Source organism: Vigna unguiculata, chromosome 4 (assembly GCF_037176805.1).
Source record: "Vigna unguiculata cultivar grain cowpea cultivar isolate G323 ecotype 2 chromosome 4, ASM3717680v1, whole genome shotgun sequence".
NCBI classification, from domain to species: Eukaryota; Viridiplantae; Streptophyta; class Magnoliopsida; order Fabales; family Fabaceae; genus Vigna; species Vigna unguiculata.
Genome location: NC_140795.1, coordinates 46,246,506 through 46,266,440, shown reverse-complemented (window position 1 = coordinate 46,266,440; position 19,935 = coordinate 46,246,506). Strand labels below are relative to the sequence as shown.

General features: G+C 29.6%; 3 protein-coding genes across 4 annotated transcripts; 1 reads left to right on the top strand and 2 right to left on the bottom strand.

Moving 5' to 3' along the window:
- The first annotated feature begins 343 nt into the window (after positions 1-343).
- On the top strand, positions 344-3,597 carry LOC114180394 (4,5-DOPA dioxygenase extradiol-like). The gene is made up of 3 exons (XM_028066703.2): positions 344-731; positions 2,753-3,123; positions 3,268-3,597. Exons 1-3 carry the CDS (start codon positions 390-392, stop codon positions 3,461-3,463), a joined length of 909 nt encoding a protein of 302 aa, XP_027922504.1. The 5' UTR covers positions 344-389; the 3' UTR covers positions 3,464-3,597.
- A 1,560-nt stretch (positions 3,598-5,157) lies between these two features.
- Positions 5,158-11,668, bottom strand: LOC114181240 (Got1/Sft2-like vescicle transport protein family). Of its 2 annotated transcripts, none has more exons than XM_028067644.2 (6): positions 11,292-11,668; positions 9,942-10,026; positions 9,311-9,384; positions 6,135-6,252; positions 5,981-6,039; positions 5,158-5,467 (listed from the first exon to the last, which is right to left on the bottom strand). In XM_028067644.2, the coding sequence occupies exons 1-6, from the start codon at positions 11,390-11,392 to the stop codon at positions 5,389-5,391; spliced, it is 516 nt and encodes a 171-aa protein (XP_027923445.1). In that variant the 5' UTR covers positions 11,393-11,668; the 3' UTR covers positions 5,158-5,388. The 2 variants fall into 2 exon arrangements, with proteins under 2 accessions (XP_027923445.1, XP_027923444.1); XM_028067643.2 differs by having other exon boundaries at positions 9,942-9,995; positions 11,292-11,657.
- Positions 11,669-12,774: 1,106 nt separating this feature from the next.
- LOC114181693 (peroxidase 47-like) lies at positions 12,775-14,558 on the bottom strand. The gene is made up of 4 exons (XM_028068217.2): positions 14,275-14,558; positions 13,804-13,989; positions 13,485-13,647; positions 12,775-13,279 (listed from the first exon to the last, which is right to left on the bottom strand). The coding sequence occupies exons 1-4, from the start codon at positions 14,479-14,481 to the stop codon at positions 12,900-12,902; spliced, it is 936 nt and encodes a 311-aa protein (XP_027924018.1). The 5' UTR covers positions 14,482-14,558; the 3' UTR covers positions 12,775-12,899.
- Between the last annotated feature and the right edge of the window lie 5,377 nt (positions 14,559-19,935).

The following is a 19,935-nucleotide window of genomic DNA, read 5'->3' as shown; positions in this document are numbered from 1 at the left end:
TTATATTTATTAAAATAAAATAAAATATATAAAAAAAATAAGAGAATAATTGTTGATAAATAAATAAAAAGTTTATAAAAATTTTAATTTTCAAAAATTTAATAAATAATTATATTTTAAAAAATAAAATTGATATTTTAAAATATGAAAAAAAAAATCTTTTTATTATTGTTATAGATAAAAAAAATGGAATGTGAAATAAACAAATAATTATCATAATATTTATTCATCCTTGCATATAACTGTTTTAATAGTTATAAAAAGTGGTATATATAAATAATAATAATAATAATAATAATAATAATCCATAGTATTATTAGTATATTCCTTCTTCTTTCTTTCTTCCTTTCTTTGCCTCTCTTTAAATCCTTCATTGATTACTTCTATCTATGAACAAAATCTTGAGATTTTGTTACAGTTCAAATACTAGGGCAAGGGAAGAAGAAGAAATAGAAAGTGGTGATTTGATTGAAGAGAAGAAGAAGAGTGATAATATGGTGTTGAAATTCAAGGAAACATTCTACGTTTCGCATGGATCACCAGCTCTGGCCGTAGATGATTCCATTCCGGCGTGGAAGTTCTTCACTTCTTGGAAAGAGCGGTTTCCGACGCCACCCTCCGCCATTCTCGTCGTCTCCGGCCACTGGGACACCCATGCTCCCACCGTCAACGTCGTTGACCGAAACGACACCATCTACGACTTCTATGGCTTCCCCAAATCCATGTACAAGGTTTGTTTACTGTTATGATTATTAGGTTAAATTACTCTCTTAATCTCTCTCTTTCTTTAATTTTCTCTGAATTTGATCTCTTCATTGCTCAAATTTTTAATGAGTTATTTAATTTTAAAACTGAGCTAATGTTAATATTTTTTAGTTATTTTGACATTAACGATGGAGAATACGTATGAACCTCGCACTTTCTATTGATTGTGATGACAAGAAAAATATTTTTGTTCAATTTTAAAAAATTAAGAGATTAAAATGGATGAAATAAAATTATAAAAACACGTTCCTTTATTATTAATAGAAAACGCATTTTGTGGCTTGTTATCTTTTTTTTAGAGTTAAATTTAATTGTGAATAACTTGTTAAAAAAAAAACTTGTTTTGGATAATATTTTTTGTGATTGTGGAATAAATTTCAGCATTAATGGAAGAGCAAAATAGAGAGAAATAAACTATGTATATAAAAGATGAAATATCTTATATTAATTGTATAAATTGTTGTTGTTTGAGATATTTTGTTTGAACATCGTTTGTTAGAAATGAACACAAAACCTGTCTGAGTTAAGCTCTTTGGTGTTTTCAATTTTCGGGCAAACGTTATTGGTAATAATTTAGTTAATTTTTAGGTTAAATTTCTTATTCCTATATTTTCTTTTATTACGGAATACGAGAAAAAAATGTAAATGAAATGAAATTAAATACGAAGATCACTATTTTCTCCTTAAAAAAAGAATAACTAATATGTAAATATCATTTCCATATGTTCAATTCTCATTTTAATGGGTTTATTACAATCCAACTAAACTTTTATATGATATAACAATAATAGCCTATTATTATTAAATAGTATTTATTTATCAATAAAGACTTTAAAATCATTAGTAATGCAAGAATTTATACATGTTCAAGTGATCAACAATTATATATTTTTTATAGAAACTATACTTTAAAAACTTGGTCAATGTCGTTAAGAAGAAAGCTAAACCCACTTTACATGCATATTTTTTTGTTAAGTTAATTATATCATAAGTAGCATGATGATTCATGATTTGAAATATAGAGAGAGAGAGAAAAGAAAATAAAACTAATTTGACTTGTTCCTTGGCAATTGTTTATGTTTGGTGAAGTGTTACCATCTTATGAAGTTGGTGATGGACACATATTTATTCTTTGAAAGCAAACAATGCTTTCTTTTCTTTAAACTTACATTCTAATTTTTTTCTTATCTCTTGGTATCTTTGACTTCTAATCCCCACTTTCCACCTCAATTTGAAAACAACTTGGTAACCATGATTTAACAAATATAAGAGCATGTTATATATATATATATATATATATATATATATATATATATATATATATGTATATTCAAAAATTCATGTTTTTCATCAATTAATTAATTCTTCTTCAAAATTTATAAAGTTCTTAAAAATCCAGATAAAATATATTGACGTGAAAAAACCTAATTTATCACTAAACTTTAAACTTGTTTTCTTTGTTTTGTTAAAACTTATTCCTATATCACTAAATATTAAACAAACTTATATAAGTTGATACAGGAGTGATAAAATGGTTGAGTGATAAAATGGAAGAGAAGTAAGGGAAAGGTCATGTAGTTTGATCATTCCTGTTAACAATTTAAAAAAATATTATTATGGACCAACTAATAAAAAACTAAGAACTAACATTTGTCTATAAAAAAAAGTTGATGTAAACTTCATAGAAAAAAATAATTTTGTGAGATTAGGCTAAGTTAAAATCTAGTTCTAAAGATTGCATGAAGGTCATCCAAAATTTATCTTAGCAAACATTGTTGCTTGTTGTATCTATTATTATCAGATCGTTCATTAATATCTAATCTTACATTCAAGATGTATATGCTTTGTCGTGAAAAGTACTAGGCTTAAAGTCAACAAAACCTAAACATTGTTGAGAATAGAAATCAAACATACACTAATTTTTTTTCTCACATTTTGATCTTCTATTACTATTTCTCTAGTTTTTATCTTGAACTTGTTTTGGTAGTTGAAGTATCCAGCACCTGGGGCACCACAGTTGGCGAAGAGGGTGAAAGAGCTTTTAATAGGATCAGGGTTTGAGCATGTGAATGAAGACAAGAAACGTGGGCTTGACCATGGTGCATGGGTGCCATTGTTGTTGATGTACCCAGAAGCAGACATACCAGTGTGTCAACTCTCACTTTCATCCAACAAAGGAGGCACCTACCACTATAACATGGGAAAGGCTTTGGCCCCTCTCAAAGATGAAGGTGTTCTTATCATTGGGTCTGGGAGTGCCACCCATAACCTCAGAGCAATTGGGCCTCGTAATAGCCCACCTGCTCCATGGGCTCAAGCTTTTATGACCTGGCTCAAAACCTCTCTTCTTGAAGGAAGGTAATGATTTTCAGCAATTTGTTCCTTCATGCCCATATTTTTCTCATGCTAGATGTTTACACTTGATGCATAAGTGCTTAAAACTAGTTTTTTGAAGTGGGAATAACATGCTTCTTAATTATGCATTTGAATCCATGAGTGTAGGTACGAGGAAGTGAATGAATATGAAGAGAAGGCCCCATATGCAAAAATGGCTCATCCCTACCCAGATCATTTCTTCCCACTGCATGTGGCCATGGGTGCTGCTGGTGAAAATGCAAAGGCCAAAATTGTTCACGATAGTTGGGATGCTGGTTCTTTTTCTTATGCTTCTTTCAGTTTTACAACTGCTAACACTTAATACCACATTCTTCACTCTTCTCTTCATATATATGTTACAAAATTCCTTCAAATTACAACAAATACATTGTTATGATCAATGGGGACATGTAATGATGTGAACTTGGTGTTTGTTAATTATATCATCTTCTTTCATCTTTTCCTATTTATTTACTTTTTTTCTTCTCTTACATACTCTTTACTTACTTCGTAGCAGTATTAATTTTAAATATTGACTTAACTATGTTTTTCATTTCTGTAAAATTAGTAGGTTTTAATTTTGGTTCTCACATATTTTTTTTTTAATTCCTGTAAAATTTTAAATAACTATTTTGTTCCTTATAAAAAGTGTAAATCTAGTTTTTTTACCTCTTGGAAAATACTTTTCTTTGATTTTTATTTTTTTTTATTTCTAAAATTATTTATTTTAAGATAGATAACTAATATTTGTTTTACAGATTTTGAGGTTATTTTATGTGTCATATGTTGATATTGTATAACGACATTAGTATACATTATTTACCATTATTTGTTTAACACATGAACAGTTAACTAATGCTTAATAATTCAAGAGATCAAAATTAATTTCAATTTTGGAAGGATTGAAAACAAACTAAAAGCAAAAGCAAAATAAAAAGTCGCTTATTTTTCAGAAATGAAAACATGAGAAAACATTTGAAAGTTGGTGCAACGTGTCATTCTCCTTACTGGTAGTTAATTTTCTAGGTGAATAAGGAAAATTACTGGTGTCTTCCATAAGTTTTTATTCATGAATAAGTAATTTTATAAAATTGGCTTAAATACCTTTTTTTTTCTCATTTTCGTAATATTTGTTGCGAATGGTATTCATTTTGACAGAATGTTTAAAATGGTCATCATTTTTACCGAATGTTTAAAATGATCCTCATTTTCGCAATTCATGTTTTATTTGATTCTTTTATATGACGTCGTTTAAATCATTAACGGGACATTACGAAACATTGTACAGTACACGTAACACACCCTAATACAGAAAATGACCAAATAAAACACGAATTACGAAAATGTGGACCATTTTAAACATTCGATAAAAATGAGAACCATTTTAAACTGTCAAAATGAGAATCATCCACAACAAACACTACGCAAATGAGGACCAAAAAAGTATTTAAGCCTATAAAATTATATCATGATATCATAGTAATATGTGAAACTAAAGAAACCCAAATAAGTTTCTAAAAAATTTAGAATTTCATTTAAGTCTTCAATTTCTTTTAGTCTTGATTCCAAATCAGTTTTTTTTTTATGAAGTTAAACAAAGCTCTAAAAAATTCCAGAAATCCATTTAAAATTTTATTTAGTTTTTCAAAAATTACTTAGACAAAGAATTTAGTGTTAGAAACTAAATTATTCATTCATTGAAAATCCTACGTAAAAAAGGATATATTCCTTTGTTCATCTCCTCATTGTAGTGAGAAGACATGCGAGAAAAGGAACATAGTAATTGACTCTATGTTTCTTGCTAAACGAACATGATTCTCTATAATATTTTCCTTGTCCTCTTTTTCCAACTAAGACGTGATTTTTTTGCATTGGTTAAATGAATCAGATGTTTGGTTTGTGCTGAAACAATAATTGTTCTGGAATAAAAGGTTGCGAACTTTGGGGTATGGCCATCCTCGAAAGCAGCATGAAGCAACGAGAAGAAGAGTGAGAGAGAGAGAGAGAGGACAAAGCTGAGAGAAACGAAAATCTTTACATTAGCTCATAAACAACATAATACAAATTCACAAGATTTTACGTCTAACAATCTAGTGGAACCTATACAAGACTCCACCAAAGGAAAGAGCTGACAATAAAGAAATTCATAATCCCCAACTGTATTTCAGCGGCAGAAAACCTTTTCTCTAGTACTTCAAGGATACTGGGGGTGTCAAAGACAATGCCATTGTTTTTTCAGTTTATAACCTAAAATTCAGTGTCAAAGCATGAAGCCATGATCTTTGAAACCATGGACCTTGCAAAAGGGATGTAGCTCAAACTATACCTGCCGATCAATACATCAGAAGATAGAAGAAATATGTCAGATTATACAGGAGTGATACATGTCCATCACAACAGCATAAATCATATTATTGCATTCTTGAAGAAAAATCAGATTATACAAATATTAAAACATAGATATCATTAATACTTCAAATGAAAGAAAGCCCTTTTAGTTTCATTATCAATTCGTGGCTACCCTAATTGATTCCATAACCATTCAAACTATATTGTTTCGGGGCTTATCGGTGGACAAATAGCCTCTCTTTGGAGCATATACATTATATAATTGAACTTATCTTTATAATTTTCCCTATAATAGGCATACTACTTTATGGCACATCAGATTTATGGTAAGGTAACTTAATGTGCGCATACAGCACACTTCAGGATATATATATATATATATATATATATATATATATATATATATATATATATATATATATATATATATATATATATATATATATTAAACAAATGTATATGGAAGACAAGTGGAAAATTTGAGACGTACCAAACAAGTGCCCCAAACTCCAAAATAAGTGCAAGAAATGTCAGTAACTTGTTATGGACCTGTTTAATGCAAAATAACGAGATAATAAGCTAGTAAAAGATAGGAGCTTTTTTTTTGCATAAATAAAAGAAAAGACAATTACATGTTGACTTACATAAAGAGCACAAAACAAGGCGATTATCATACTTGCAATGTATATGGAAGTTGCATATATACGAACAGGATCGAGCATCATTGTCACTTGCCTCTTAGGACCTATCAGGAACGCTGTGCTGCCATAAAAAAGATTTCCAATTAGAATTTAAAATAAACAGAACAGCATTGAAAAGGCGTTTCATATATTATATTCATATAATATATTTGAAAAATCGCATTCAGTTTCCTTTTAGCTGGGTGATGTAACACTCATTTATATGCATATGATTTCTTACGTGTATATATAAAAGTTATAATTTGAACATTATATTTTGCTGTAAGTAAGTAGCTATATTGGCCTGCGGTCTAGATTACTAGTACTAAGGGGATCATTTTTCCATAGATGCAATCATCCATATTTAAATTTTATTTGTCTATTATAAGAACATATATCTCTTTTTGTTGTAGATATTTTTTATAGTTCCATTATACTCTTTCAAGTTTAGTATTTTAAATTAGAAATAACTCAATAGTTTGAAGTTGAAAAGTTATGAATAGATTCATATGTTTTATTTTTTCATCGTACTCTTACAAGTGTTTATTCATATTTATTCTGATTACATATCTCGTTATGTCTGATTTGTCACATCATTCGATACTTGCCGACGGAAAGTTGATTGGTGACAACTTCTTGGACCATTATCGAAATTTGAAAATTGTTCTCCAGCAAGAAAAACTTATCTATACAATCGAGAAACGTAATGTGCCTAAACCAAAAGACAAGGATGATGCTGAGCCTTCTAGCACTTACAAGAAGTACTTAAGGATTGCACGAATTCCAAATGCATCATCTAAGCATCAATGAGTTTAGAACTCCAAAGACAACATGAGGACATGAATCCATATGCTATCATTGATCATCTTAAGAAGATGTATGGTTCATAGAGTAGGACAGCCAGATACCAGCGGTATAAGACCCTTTTTAGGTCCACAATGAGTGGAAATGCTAATGTGGGACTGCATGTTCTGAACATGATTAGTCTTATAGAACAACTTGAGAAGTTGGATTGCAAACTTGAGATGGAGTTATCTCACAATTTGATTATGCAATCACTCCCTAACTCATTCTCATTGTTCATTGTTAATTTTAACATGAACAAGATGGATTGCGAGTTGCATGACATGTCGAACTTGTTGGTTGACTATCAAAATCAGGTAGATTCTGGTAAGAACCAAGGATCTGTCTTGGTGGTTGGAAGGTCTAACAAGAAAATGGGCAAAGGCAAGTACAAGCCTAGAAAGAAACCTTTTGCAGCTAAGGGTGGTGTGACCCAGCCTAAGCACAAGAAAGGTGATGTAAAAGTAATGTTGAGTGTTTCTTCTATAAGGAGAAAGGACACTCGAAAAGGAATTGTCGTGAGTATTGATTCTTTGAGAGAAAATAAACAAGGTGAGACATTCTTCAAAAATGTTTTCATGATTTCCTTAATTATATTATTGATCCTTCAGTATGGGTATTAGATATTGGTTGCCTTCAATATCTCAACCCGTTGCAAGGACTACGAGTAACTAAATTGTTAAAGAAATGAGAAGTCACTTTTCAAGTGAGAAAAGAAATGGTGCAATTGTTGCAGCCAAAGCCATAGTAATAGTTTCCTTAATATTGATAAGTTTATCTTGCATGAGAACAAATCTCAGATTTCGATACCAGTCCAAAAAGTTGTCATCAACCAACTTTCCATCGGTGAATATCGAATGTAGTAACTAAGCAGACATATTGAGATATCTAATAAGAATAAATATGTCCGTACATATTCAAAAAATATTTATCACAAGTAAGAATACTCGCACTTACTACAATAGCAATTTTAGAAATTAATATTTACTTTAGTGGAAATATAATATAAATGTCTTAAAAATATATGAATCTATTCATAATTTTTCAACTTCAAACCATTTAGTCATTTTTAATTTAAAATAACAAACTTGTAAGAGTACAATGAAACAATAAAATGTAACTACAAAAAATATCTATAGAAAAAGAAGTAAAAAAGGTATATATTCTTACAACAGAGATAAATAAAATTTAAATATCAATGATTGCATCTATGGAAAAATGATCACCAATACTAGTAATCTGGACCACAGATTAATCTGGCAACTTACAACAAAAAATAATGTTCAAATCATAACTTGTATATGTACAAGTAAGACATCTTATGCACATAATAATGAGTGTTACATCACCCAAGAAGTAAAAGAAAGAAAATGGAAACTTAAGTCCGAAATGAGATTATGCAAATCGGTCTTGCTTATTTTCATATTGATATCCTAGCCTTAAGAAAGTAGTTCTATATTGGTTGTTAAAATTTGTTTAATGCACAGTAAGGATTCAAAACATGTAACACCTATTTTATTAGAATGACTTCCGAACACTTGGTGCTCTTCATCCATAAGAACAGAAATTAAACCATGAAAATCTCTCTTTTAAGAATTGTGATAGATACTCAATAACAACAAGAGCCTAGGTGAAGAGGAAAGAAAGGAAGGGATTAAGGACAATCATGAGTAACAAAGGTGAGATAAAATAGAATATGCAGGGGGATTTCTTTGAATAGACTAGACATACTGATGGGATGCAGCGTAGAGGAAGAGTAAGGAAGGTCTGACGTTTGCAAAGGTTACTAAAGTAAGACAGAGAATGAGCGGAAGGCAAGCACGAATCAGCAAGAACAGTGGGACTCAGGAGGAAGCTAGGCAACCTTGAAGAGCTGACTTAAACACTGTAATTCCCCATTTCTCATTTCACTCTGCGATCTGTGGGTTATGCCAGTTTCCTGTATTACTTAATGGATTTTACTGATTATTTTTTTGGACTCAAGTTCACAAAGAGAGCAAAATAACAAAATAGCCTATCAGCTGTAGGGTCTTTTGGAAAAAGTACTAATTTGAGGTTCATAGGATTATTGTTGTCTACAGTGGTATAAAGAGTAAAGAAACCTTATCGTCTCCCCCACACACCTCCTTTTCCAAAGGAAAGAAAGAAAAAACATTTTCCATTAGTTATAACAGTGTAATATTTGAAACCTGTGAACTAAAAACATTAAGTGTATCCTTATTTCTAATACATTAAACTGTAGAGTATAAGGAAGTCAGCATCATAATGCAATTATACAGCTCTAAAACAGGACATACCTTCCAAGTGAAAGCAAATTACCAAGAGTGAATGCTATTGCAAACTTGATTGGCTTGAAGAAAACAAGCATAGACTGTAACATGGGAGAGGGAAATGCCATTTATTAGTGCTTATTCTTGTCTGCCAAAATAAATGAGTTGCTATACATTAAAGTAGAAAGAGTAATAGTTGTAAGTGAAGTTTTCAGAAAGGAAATGAAAGAACTATATTCCCATCAAATTTTCATACAAAAGGCAAGAGAAGCCATTACCCTCATTACCAGTTGTTGATTTAAGTAAAAGAACCAAAAGTATAGGAGTTTTTTGCTTATTCTCTAAAACTAAAGAGTAATACAATATAATGGTGAACACATCTCAATGGCATTGTTGCGCCTTGTGTTTTGACTCTATTGGTCGTATGTTACAGTAATACTGGACATAGAAACATTCTCAACATTCACAGGGGTATAGGGTGCATACACAAGCCCACAATGGTAGTGTACGGGCCTTTGTTTCGGGCTGCCTTTCAGAATTGGGTTTGGCCATATTCTATGAAAGAGTCAAGCTTAATATTAATATTTCCACATTGAACTCAAGCACTAGCATATATGCTTCACTTATTTAACAAGAAAAATCATAATGTCAAACTTACCAATAGTGTACAAGTTAATCCAGCAGCAAAGCATATGGCAAAACCATATAGTCTCTGGTCACAGACAGAGAGCTTATTAGTTAAACTGTGAAAGACAATTTACAAATAGAAACCTGTTAGATGAATCAAATGAACATTTCAACATGATTAGAAGTTTAGGTAAATAATAAAACATCAGGCGATTGATGCACACAGTTTAGTAAAAGAATCCAACATATAGGAGAAAAGAGAGAGAGAGATGAAGAGGGTAGAAACTATAGAGATGCAGAAAATAGCAGAATAACCCTAATCACGGGTGTTAATCAAGCCTTACAAAAATTTGAATTAAAACTGATACTTCAGACCTTTTCTATATTCCCCAATTCCTAATCAACCAACCAACCCCCAACAATAACAGGTAACAATTACTTCAGAGAGCTATTTTGGAGTATATACACTGTCACTATGAACGCTCTACAGTCTGCTATGGCTTCTAAACCAAACCGCTCTGCTGTAGCCGGCCCTGTAGAGCTCTATGGCATGCTATTGAAAGCCCGGACAGGCTTTCTTCCATTTTCTACAATCTATTATTGATAACACTGATAGCTTCCAGTATGCAAAAACAGAAAAAAGTGATGACCTCAGCCCATGCAACTCTCTACCATTATTCCAATTCCCGTGCACCTTGCCAGTTCGATGTTCAAATTTAAAAATATTCCGAAGCGGCAATATTTTGCTAATTTTCCTTAAAAACATTGTAAATCGAGAGGGGGGCAAATAAATCTCGAGGAGACTTTACTTGTTCCACTTAGGGTAGTTCGTAGTTATCAGGTATGCAGTAGAAGTATGGATTCATGATACGCGTAGGTACACGATTTATCACTTTTTACACTGTTATTATTATAAGATCTCCATTAAAAGAAATCCACATGGGACAGTAAATTTGGGTGTGATGTGCATGCATAGCTATTGTGAGAATTATGTAACTATGCAGTAGCTTTCCTCATTTAACACTGAGATATAAAAAAAAAAAAAAAAAAAAAAAAACCTCTTACCAACCTATCTTCCAGCCTAACACACTAACTACAACAGTTTCTAATCTGGCACAGTAAATCAAATTAAAACACCCGAACTTGGAAAATGATAATGAAGGAAAATCAAATTCTAAAATATAGCAATGTAAAAACCACAATTACGGATCAGATCCACGTCCAAAACCTAGCACCTCCGTTTCCCCTACCCAATCAACCACACACTCAAATTTTCTCTTCCTTTCTATCACATCGCTGCGTATTATTCTATTTTCTCAGAAACAAAACGATTAGCAAATTGAATTTGCTAATTGGAACAGAAATGGAGCGAAGTAGAAACCTGTGTGGTGGACAAGGTGCAGTTGCGGTTGAAATCATCCACAAAGGCGAAGGAGTTGCTGTTTTCCAATGCCGCGGCTTGTTGCTCTTCGTCTTCGACATCCATTCCCACCATTATCTTCACTTTCTCGAAGGCTCTGTTCATCTTTTCCATTGTTTTCCCACACTTTCTCGGGAAAACGGAAAAAAAAAAAAACGAAACGAATAAAACGATGGATCTGTGGTTATGGGAACGAACAGTAACTAAGTGGTGAAGTTGCTTCGATTTTCAGAAATTGTGTGGAATTTCGATGGAGATATCACAACAACGACTCCACTACACTGAAACCAAGCTCATGTAACAGCTTTCTCTCATTCTGTTTTTTAGGTGGTTATGAAGATGCCATGAGACTTGGGCCAAAAATTGGGCCCTATTTTTCTATTGTTTATTTTTTTTTTCTTTATCAAATGTATTTTTATTTTAGAAAAACAAATGCATTTACAAAATCATTTAAAAACTATTTTACATTCTAAAATATTGAGAAAAACAGACATATTGTAACTGTAATAGAAAAATAACTTGTAGTTTAAATAAAATAATATTTTTAGTTATATATTTAGTTTCTAAGATTTGACGTGAATTTTTGTTTAGTTTTCCAAATAAATTATATTTTTGGAACACTCAGAACAGATATATGCCAAATATATATCTCCACTTTTGACCATTTATTGATACTACTTGATTTCAAAACTAAAAACATATTGCTTATAATTTTAAGAACTCGATAATTTTATGCGATTTATTTTAAACTTCATTTATATTTACCTTTCTAATATCCGAAGTAAGTGGATTCTTGAAGAAATAAATATTTACTTAAAAAATAATTATAGTTTTGATTTTTATATCTTACAAATTCAGAAATTTGATATCACTATTTTTAGATATTTAAATTGAGTTATTTCTTTTCCTTTCTTTTAAATGCGAGAACGAACATTTCATGTATACCTTTTACACTTATTATTAGACAAATTCTCACTCATTAGAGATAACAGTTTAACTCTTGTTGATAATCTTGTATCACCTAAAGAACATTTCGACAAAATTCGATAATAATACATTTAAATTTAGAAAGACACTCGTCTAAAGAACTTAATATTAACATTAAAATATTAAAATTTAATTAAGTTTTAAGTCTATAGTAATTTTGGGTATATTAATTTTTATATTCATTGAGCACGCAAATTTTTTACATTTTTTTATCGAGTAATTGTTTAAACTTTTTCATTAAGGAGGTGATTGTTATATTGTCAGTATCTTAGCAACTTGTCTTTTTATTTTGTCTATTAGTCTCTATATATTAAAAAAATATAAAATTTTGTGATTTATTTATTTGTCTTTACATCATAAGTTTTCTGATTAATATGAAATGATATATAATTAAAGTAAAACGATAAATGGTTTTTATTTTTTAATTAAAAATATGTTGAATAATGAGAGTGCCGTATTCTTAATAATTTTCGCTTCATCACCTTCACGATCAAGGAACCATCACCTTCATCATTTCACCGTTGTAGAAATTCTGTTATCACTATCATTAATGTAGAACAACCAAAGCCCCAGAACAAAAGTTCAGTTTATTTTACGGCAATTTTTTCGCACTTCCCCTTTGGAACCTTCTTTGACATCGAGCGTGCTCATCTTCACCATTGCCTGCTGAAAATCCAAGAAGAACAAAGCTTGGTTCATTGCATAAGAGTTCACAATGTTCCTGGTTTGTGGGGTAGTGTACAACGTTTGATCTGATGCGAGAACACCGTTGTTTGAAACCAGAGCATTGAAGTATAGGTTATCGAAATCGTTCCTGGTGGAGTCAAAGGGTTGCTCTGCATTGTCACCACCACTGCATGTCTTGGAGAGCGTCTTCGCAAATTGCGAGTCCAAAGATGGATCCACTGGGGTAAGTCTCTGCTTGAACGAAGAACACCTTGCCACTCCTAATGTGTGAGCTCCTGCACAATCATGAACCATTTTGATTCACACTTAACAAACCATTAACCATGTTCTCAAACTAGTTGGGGCTTACTAATTTGGAAATGAGTCAGAATCTAGTTTCAAACACATGGCATGCACCGTTACGGTTAGGTCTATATTCTCTTGATATTGTACAACACACAGTAAAAGTAGCAAAAACACAGGCATATCATATCATATTACCTGAGAGAGCCACCATGTCTTTTGCAGAAAACCCATGTTGCCCAAACACCTTGATGAGCTGAGAAGCATTGAAAATGGGTGCCGGAAGATTTATGGTATCCTCAATTTTTGACCTTCTTCCGTCCTTCCTACCTTTTGGTATGTCATACACAGGACCCCCTGCCTGCACAGTTAAGAATTTAATCAGAGTAAGACAATGATATTATGTTTAAGAGAATCTGACTAAATTTTACAAAACTTGTAACTTTCATCGGTGTTGACCCAGAAAGAAAATGGAAAATCAGGGACAGAAAATGAAATATGTGTAGTTTCATCTTACAAAGAAAACTGCATCTCTAGCAGCCATTGCAAGAATGTCAGCACATGAAACCACTCCTGGGCATTGTTTTTCAAGCGCTTCCTTGATATCATCTATTACTTCATATCCCCTCAAGCTCAAATTTGCTGGTGAATCTTTTTCTGCTGTGTTGTCATTAGAGTCGATCAGAACTGAACCATCACATCCCTATAGTAGACAAAAGCAAACCCTTCTGGAGTATAACTCATATTCATGAATAATGTTAAGAGCTAAGTTAATGTACAGTTTTGAAAGACAAGCATGGCATCTTCAACTTAGAAATTGCATCTGATCAAAAGTTCATTTTAACGTGTGTTTTCATGAGTATCTTAGTTTTTTGTATTACTACTCTAACCATTTCTTTTACCACTTTGTTGCATCAATATATATGAAAATTTCTGAGGAGTGAGGGAGTGGTTTTTGTATACAAGAGAAAGGAGAAAGAAAATGAACCTCTATGAAACAGTCATGGAAGTGCATTCTAAGAAGCCCTGCTGCTAGAGTGGGATCATTCTGCAGAGCTCTGTTGACTGTGTTCTTAACAATAAGTTCAGCCAAAGGGCAACTCAAGAAGTAGTAGTTCATGTTCAAGCCACTTGCTCCCAAACTGAAACCACTCACCACTATCATTTCCACAGCAAAAAACAGCAAATTAGCCATGATCACAGTCTTCAAAGACTTCAAAAGGGGTTTTGTACAGCATCTTGAGGAAACAACAAGGTATATATATAGAGAAAGAGACACACACAATACTTGGTTTGAGGATTGAACTTTGTTTGTAATGTGGCCCAGCATGGAGAATAAAGAAAATGAAGCTTTCTATAGTAGGGAAAAGCTGGCACCCTTGTTACACTTCCACATATTTAAGCTCATGTTTATGCTTTATAATTTAAGATGATATCTTTTAAATAGTTTTAAAATATAAAAAAAAATAAAAGATCACTTAAAAAAATATTATTTTTGTAGAATTTTTTTTCAAAATTTAATTATTAACAAATTATTTTTCTAACTTTTATTACTTCTTGGAAGATTCTATGAGAAAAGTTATGAAAAATGATAAACACCTCCATAAGAATACCTCTGTATAGTTTCACATTTTGGTTAGATTAGTATTATATTTTGATTAAATTAGTATACTTGTTTTGGTTAATTTTATATTTAAACTAACATGTCACTTATAACACATACAAACATTACACAATTATTAAAAGACCTTCTGAAACTATAATTATCATCCATATTGTGTTAACATAAAAAATCAATTATCACTTAATTATGATGGAAATACATCATATCCTAAATAACTTTTGAAGTCCGACACCTTAATTAAATAAGTGAAATTTTTTTTTGTTAAATTATAGTATAATTGTGAGTTAAAGTCTAAATAAGTTATATTAAGTTGGTATATACAATTTTAGTGACACTAACAAATTGTGGCATTCTTTCTTTATTGAAGTCTATGCTTTTTTGAAGTTCATAAATGTTACTACTATACGTACATTATAGATTAATATGTATTGGTTTAATCTTGAGGTAATTAGTGTTCACAAATAAAACTATAGGATTAGGTAAATTAGGATTCAAAAATTTGAAGGGCAGAATTTAAACGACGCATATGTAATGTTCGAGTTAAAAGTAAGAAAAAAAAACAAACTAATAGGTGCTGTAAAATGATGAAAAGCATCGAATATATATTAAAAAATTTATATAAATTAAAAATATAAGATAAGACAATTTCATAATATACAAATAATTATAAATTTTATTTTATAAAATAAAATTAATGCATATTATAAAATGGTAAAAAGTGGTTAAATATATATTAAAAATTTTATATTAATTAAAAATAAAAGATAAAATGATTTTATAATATACTAGTGTAAACACAGGCACTATCGCGTATATGTGTATGATATTTTAAATATGTGTGATATTATATTAGTAGGTGATAATATTGTAATATTATTAAGTTAATATATAAACTAAAATTATATTTATTAAAAATAAAGTAAAATATATCATAATAAAATAATTATTGATAAATAAAGAAGAAGAAAGAAAACATAAATACCCAATCTTATATAAAACTGATAAAAGTAATGGTCAATTTTTAAAAATTTAATAAATTATTATATTTAAAGGCTAAAATTGGTATTTTGAAATATGAATAAAAAAATGTTGGGTTTTACAAGGAGGGGGTTTCACTAGGGAGAACAAACACCAATGAGACTTGAGCCTAACCATATAAGATATTAACACCACTCTCAACCCAAAACCCTAAGACAATGGATTTATGGGTCTTTATTCTTATATAGTGCTCTACTTTCTCATTTCTAACCAATGTGAGACTTAGAATCACACTTGAATTCCTAACAAAAAAGAAAATCCTTATAGATAAATGAATATAAATTTTATTTTATAATTTAATTTTATAAAATAAAATTAGAGTAAATATCATTTCTTAAGATAATTATAAATTAGAATATATTTAAAAAAATTATTCATTGATGTATATAACTCGTCAAGTAACATGTTCTCGTGTCAGTTATTTATATACATCTTCTACAAAATTATTATTTTATTTGGAGAATGTAATATCGAATAATTGTTCTTGATGATTATCTGTCACTTCATTGTTTCAGACAAATTGGATCTTTGTGACTACAGCCTTCAAGTTTCCAGATTTTTTCTTCCTCTCCATCATATAATTAATTCAGAATCCTATGTGCACTTTTTACATTTATTTTATATAATATTTTAGTGTCAATGACTTAATTAGGGAACCAAGTTACCTAATCATGATTAATGAGATTTCCTTTTAACCATAATTTTATCATTCATTCATAAAATTTAAATTTCGAAACCCTTCAAAGACTATTAGATCAATACTTGCATATGCTTAGTTCACTTTGAATTAGCAGCTCCAAAGTTATAGTTTTTTTTTTTTTTTTTACCAGGAAATATGATAGATTAAAATTTTTTTAAGTTAGTTTATTGAGAACTCTTATACTTACTGAATAATGATGTGGTTGTATGGATGATCTTTCAATTTTGACTAATTAACTAAAATATATATTTATTTGAGATGTTGGCGCCTAATTTTTTATCAGTTTATTTCAGTAACAAGACTTGTCAATTATAAAATAAAAGAGAAAAGAATGTTTTAATTTAACAAAGTTATTAATATAGTGAATACATTGTTTTAAACCACGATCTTACATTTATAATATATATATTCTGATGGCATATGGCAAATACAACAAAAAAAAAAACATTTGCAGAATATAAAAAATACACATCTTCTCAATCAATTGTCAAAATTTATGAAGACAAGATATAAAATTAAAATAAACATGAGAATTGGAGCATAAAGATATATAAACATGACAAGATATAAAAATAAACATGACAAGATATAAAAGTAAAACAAACATATAAAATTAAAGTTTTTTTAAAATTAAAATAATTACTTTATTAATTTAATTCTTTACATGAGTTTTTTATTAAATTTATCTATAATAAAAAAGTTACCTACATACAAAAATAAAAACTATTTACAAGAACATTGTAAAAATTGCTTTCATTTACTTTTATAAATATAAAAATAATAATTTCACTATTTTTATCATTAAAAAAAGGTGATACACACATGTAACACATTTTTTTCACTAGTTTTAGTAAATATGATTAACAACAATTAGGAAATCTATTATGTTTATATTAAATACAAACAAATAAACCTAACTAATCCTGAATATTATAGATTAATTGCACCGACTTGTTTAAACTTAAAATAAGTGTTTTTGAAATAAATAAATAAATTTTAAAACAATTACTTATTTAAGAAGTATACGTAATTTTTCTCATCAAAATAAACAAAAAGTCATTGTTTTTCAAATGAACATTTACATGAACACATAAAAAGCACAATCCATTTATTTTGTGAAATTAATATTTACAGTTAGTTATACATTACAATTGTACCGATCTATCAACACTTATAGTTAGATAGTCTAAGGATAAGTGGTCAAATACCGTTCGCTATAGGCGGACTATCCATCGATTGTGGTTCAATATTTGTGAACTTTGTTGATGTGTCAATTTTTTCGGAGTGATTTTAGGGAGCCCACAATCGATCGACCCTAAGGACAAGCGGTCGAAGGACCCCTAAACCGGTCGGTCGACCTGGCGATAAGTAATTGAAAATCACAGATACCCTCCTTATGGTGAACATCGACAAATATATGGCCAAGCAGGAGAAGCGACTGCTCAGCTATATCAGTCGGACGGACCAAAAAGATAACACCTCAAATTAAAGTAAAACAATTAAGTAACCAAGTTTAAAAAGCAATTGGACTTGATTAAGAAAACTCTAATCACAAACTCATATCGAAAATTATAAAGGGGCCCAAAGTAATTTGGTAAGAACTTTTACCTCGCATTTATTACACTATTAATTGTATATACTCGAACAGTCTTAAAATGACTTAAGCATCAAAGTCTAATTGACATATATCCCAATCGTCTGAACAACCAAACGGGATAAAAGGAAAAAAGACCGAATAAAAAGAATTGTAAGGAGAAGAAGAGAGATTGAATCAAGATTAACGGTATTTTAGATAAGTGTTTGGTCCATATTCCCGAAACAATAATTTAGTGGGTCTCTAACATGGAAGAATGATTATTTGAAATCAAAATGTCAATTAAGCTTATAAGTAAAGGTTCCATGCATTGTCAACTCATCATTACTTTATGAGTCAAATAAGCTGAAAACGAAGCAAAGTGGGTTTGTTGATGGTTGTGTGGTGCTGCTAGCTGGGTGCCATTTATGTTCAGAGAGAAGAAAATATATTTCAAAAATGGAAGTGTTGTTATCTCTTTTATGAAGTGCGAAAAAAAAAAAGTGGCAAAAAGTGAAGGGAAAGCATCAAATTTCAACGTTGATAGTGTTTTTCTTAGTGGTTTCAACGCGTCTAAGTTAAGTTACGTATGTGGGGGTGATGATCTTTGTAATTGCACATCATTTTTTTGTAGTAGGGTGCTAAACTATATGCATCAAGGTGGGGTATATTTTTCAAATAATACTTTACATAGTGCACATATACATTTTTTTTTACTTTATATAATTTTAAATGAATGAATAAAATTAGTTGTTGATTTACAACATTCAATGATTTTTTAAAACCCATTAAAGAGTTTATATCCAGATAATTAAATAAATAATAACCAATTTTATTGATAAAAAAATAAATAATAATTATAGTGACTAATTTAGATACTAACTTACAAACTAAAAATTATTGATAATTAAAATAGTTGTAAAAAATTATAATTGGTCTTTAAATTGGTAACTAGTATAGTTTTTATTATGAATTGGTCTAAATCCATCATTAATATTAGTTACCAATGTTTTGATTATCAAAGAAATTGTCACTAAATTAGTTTTTAATTAATTATTTAGAAACCCTTTTTTTTAGCCAAAACTTTGATAGTTAATATGAGTAACCAATTCATAAGAGAAACTATTTTAATTATTAATTTAGAGATCAATTATAATTTTTTGAAACTATTTTAGTTATAAATAACTTTTAGTTTTTAAATTAGTATCTAAAATGGCCACTGACTAATTATTTTTAGTCACTAAATTTTATCATTATTTAAGGTTTTTCTTGTAGTGTATATAAATAATTGTAAATCTCATCTAATAAAATTTTGTAAAATTACTTTTAGTAATACTCATGATATTCAATTTTTAGTGTGAAAAAATATATTAAGTATTAATATTGATTACAAATATAATTAAAATCTAATATATAAATAAGTGAATTCTTATATTAAGATTAAATTTAATTTTTTTTTAAAATTACTGTAGTTAATTTACTTAGTAAGAAGACTAAATATAGGAATAAAAATTAATTAGAAAAATGAAATGTCTAAAAACTTCATATATAAAACAAAATAGAACAAGGGAGTATTTGTTTTCTTGTTTAAATGTGTCTTAAAATAGTTTAAAAAAAGTTGAAAAATTAGTAATATATATTTACTTTATTTATATTCCACCTAAATGTTTAAATGAATTTATAATCGCGTCCCTTTTGATATAGCATTCTAAAA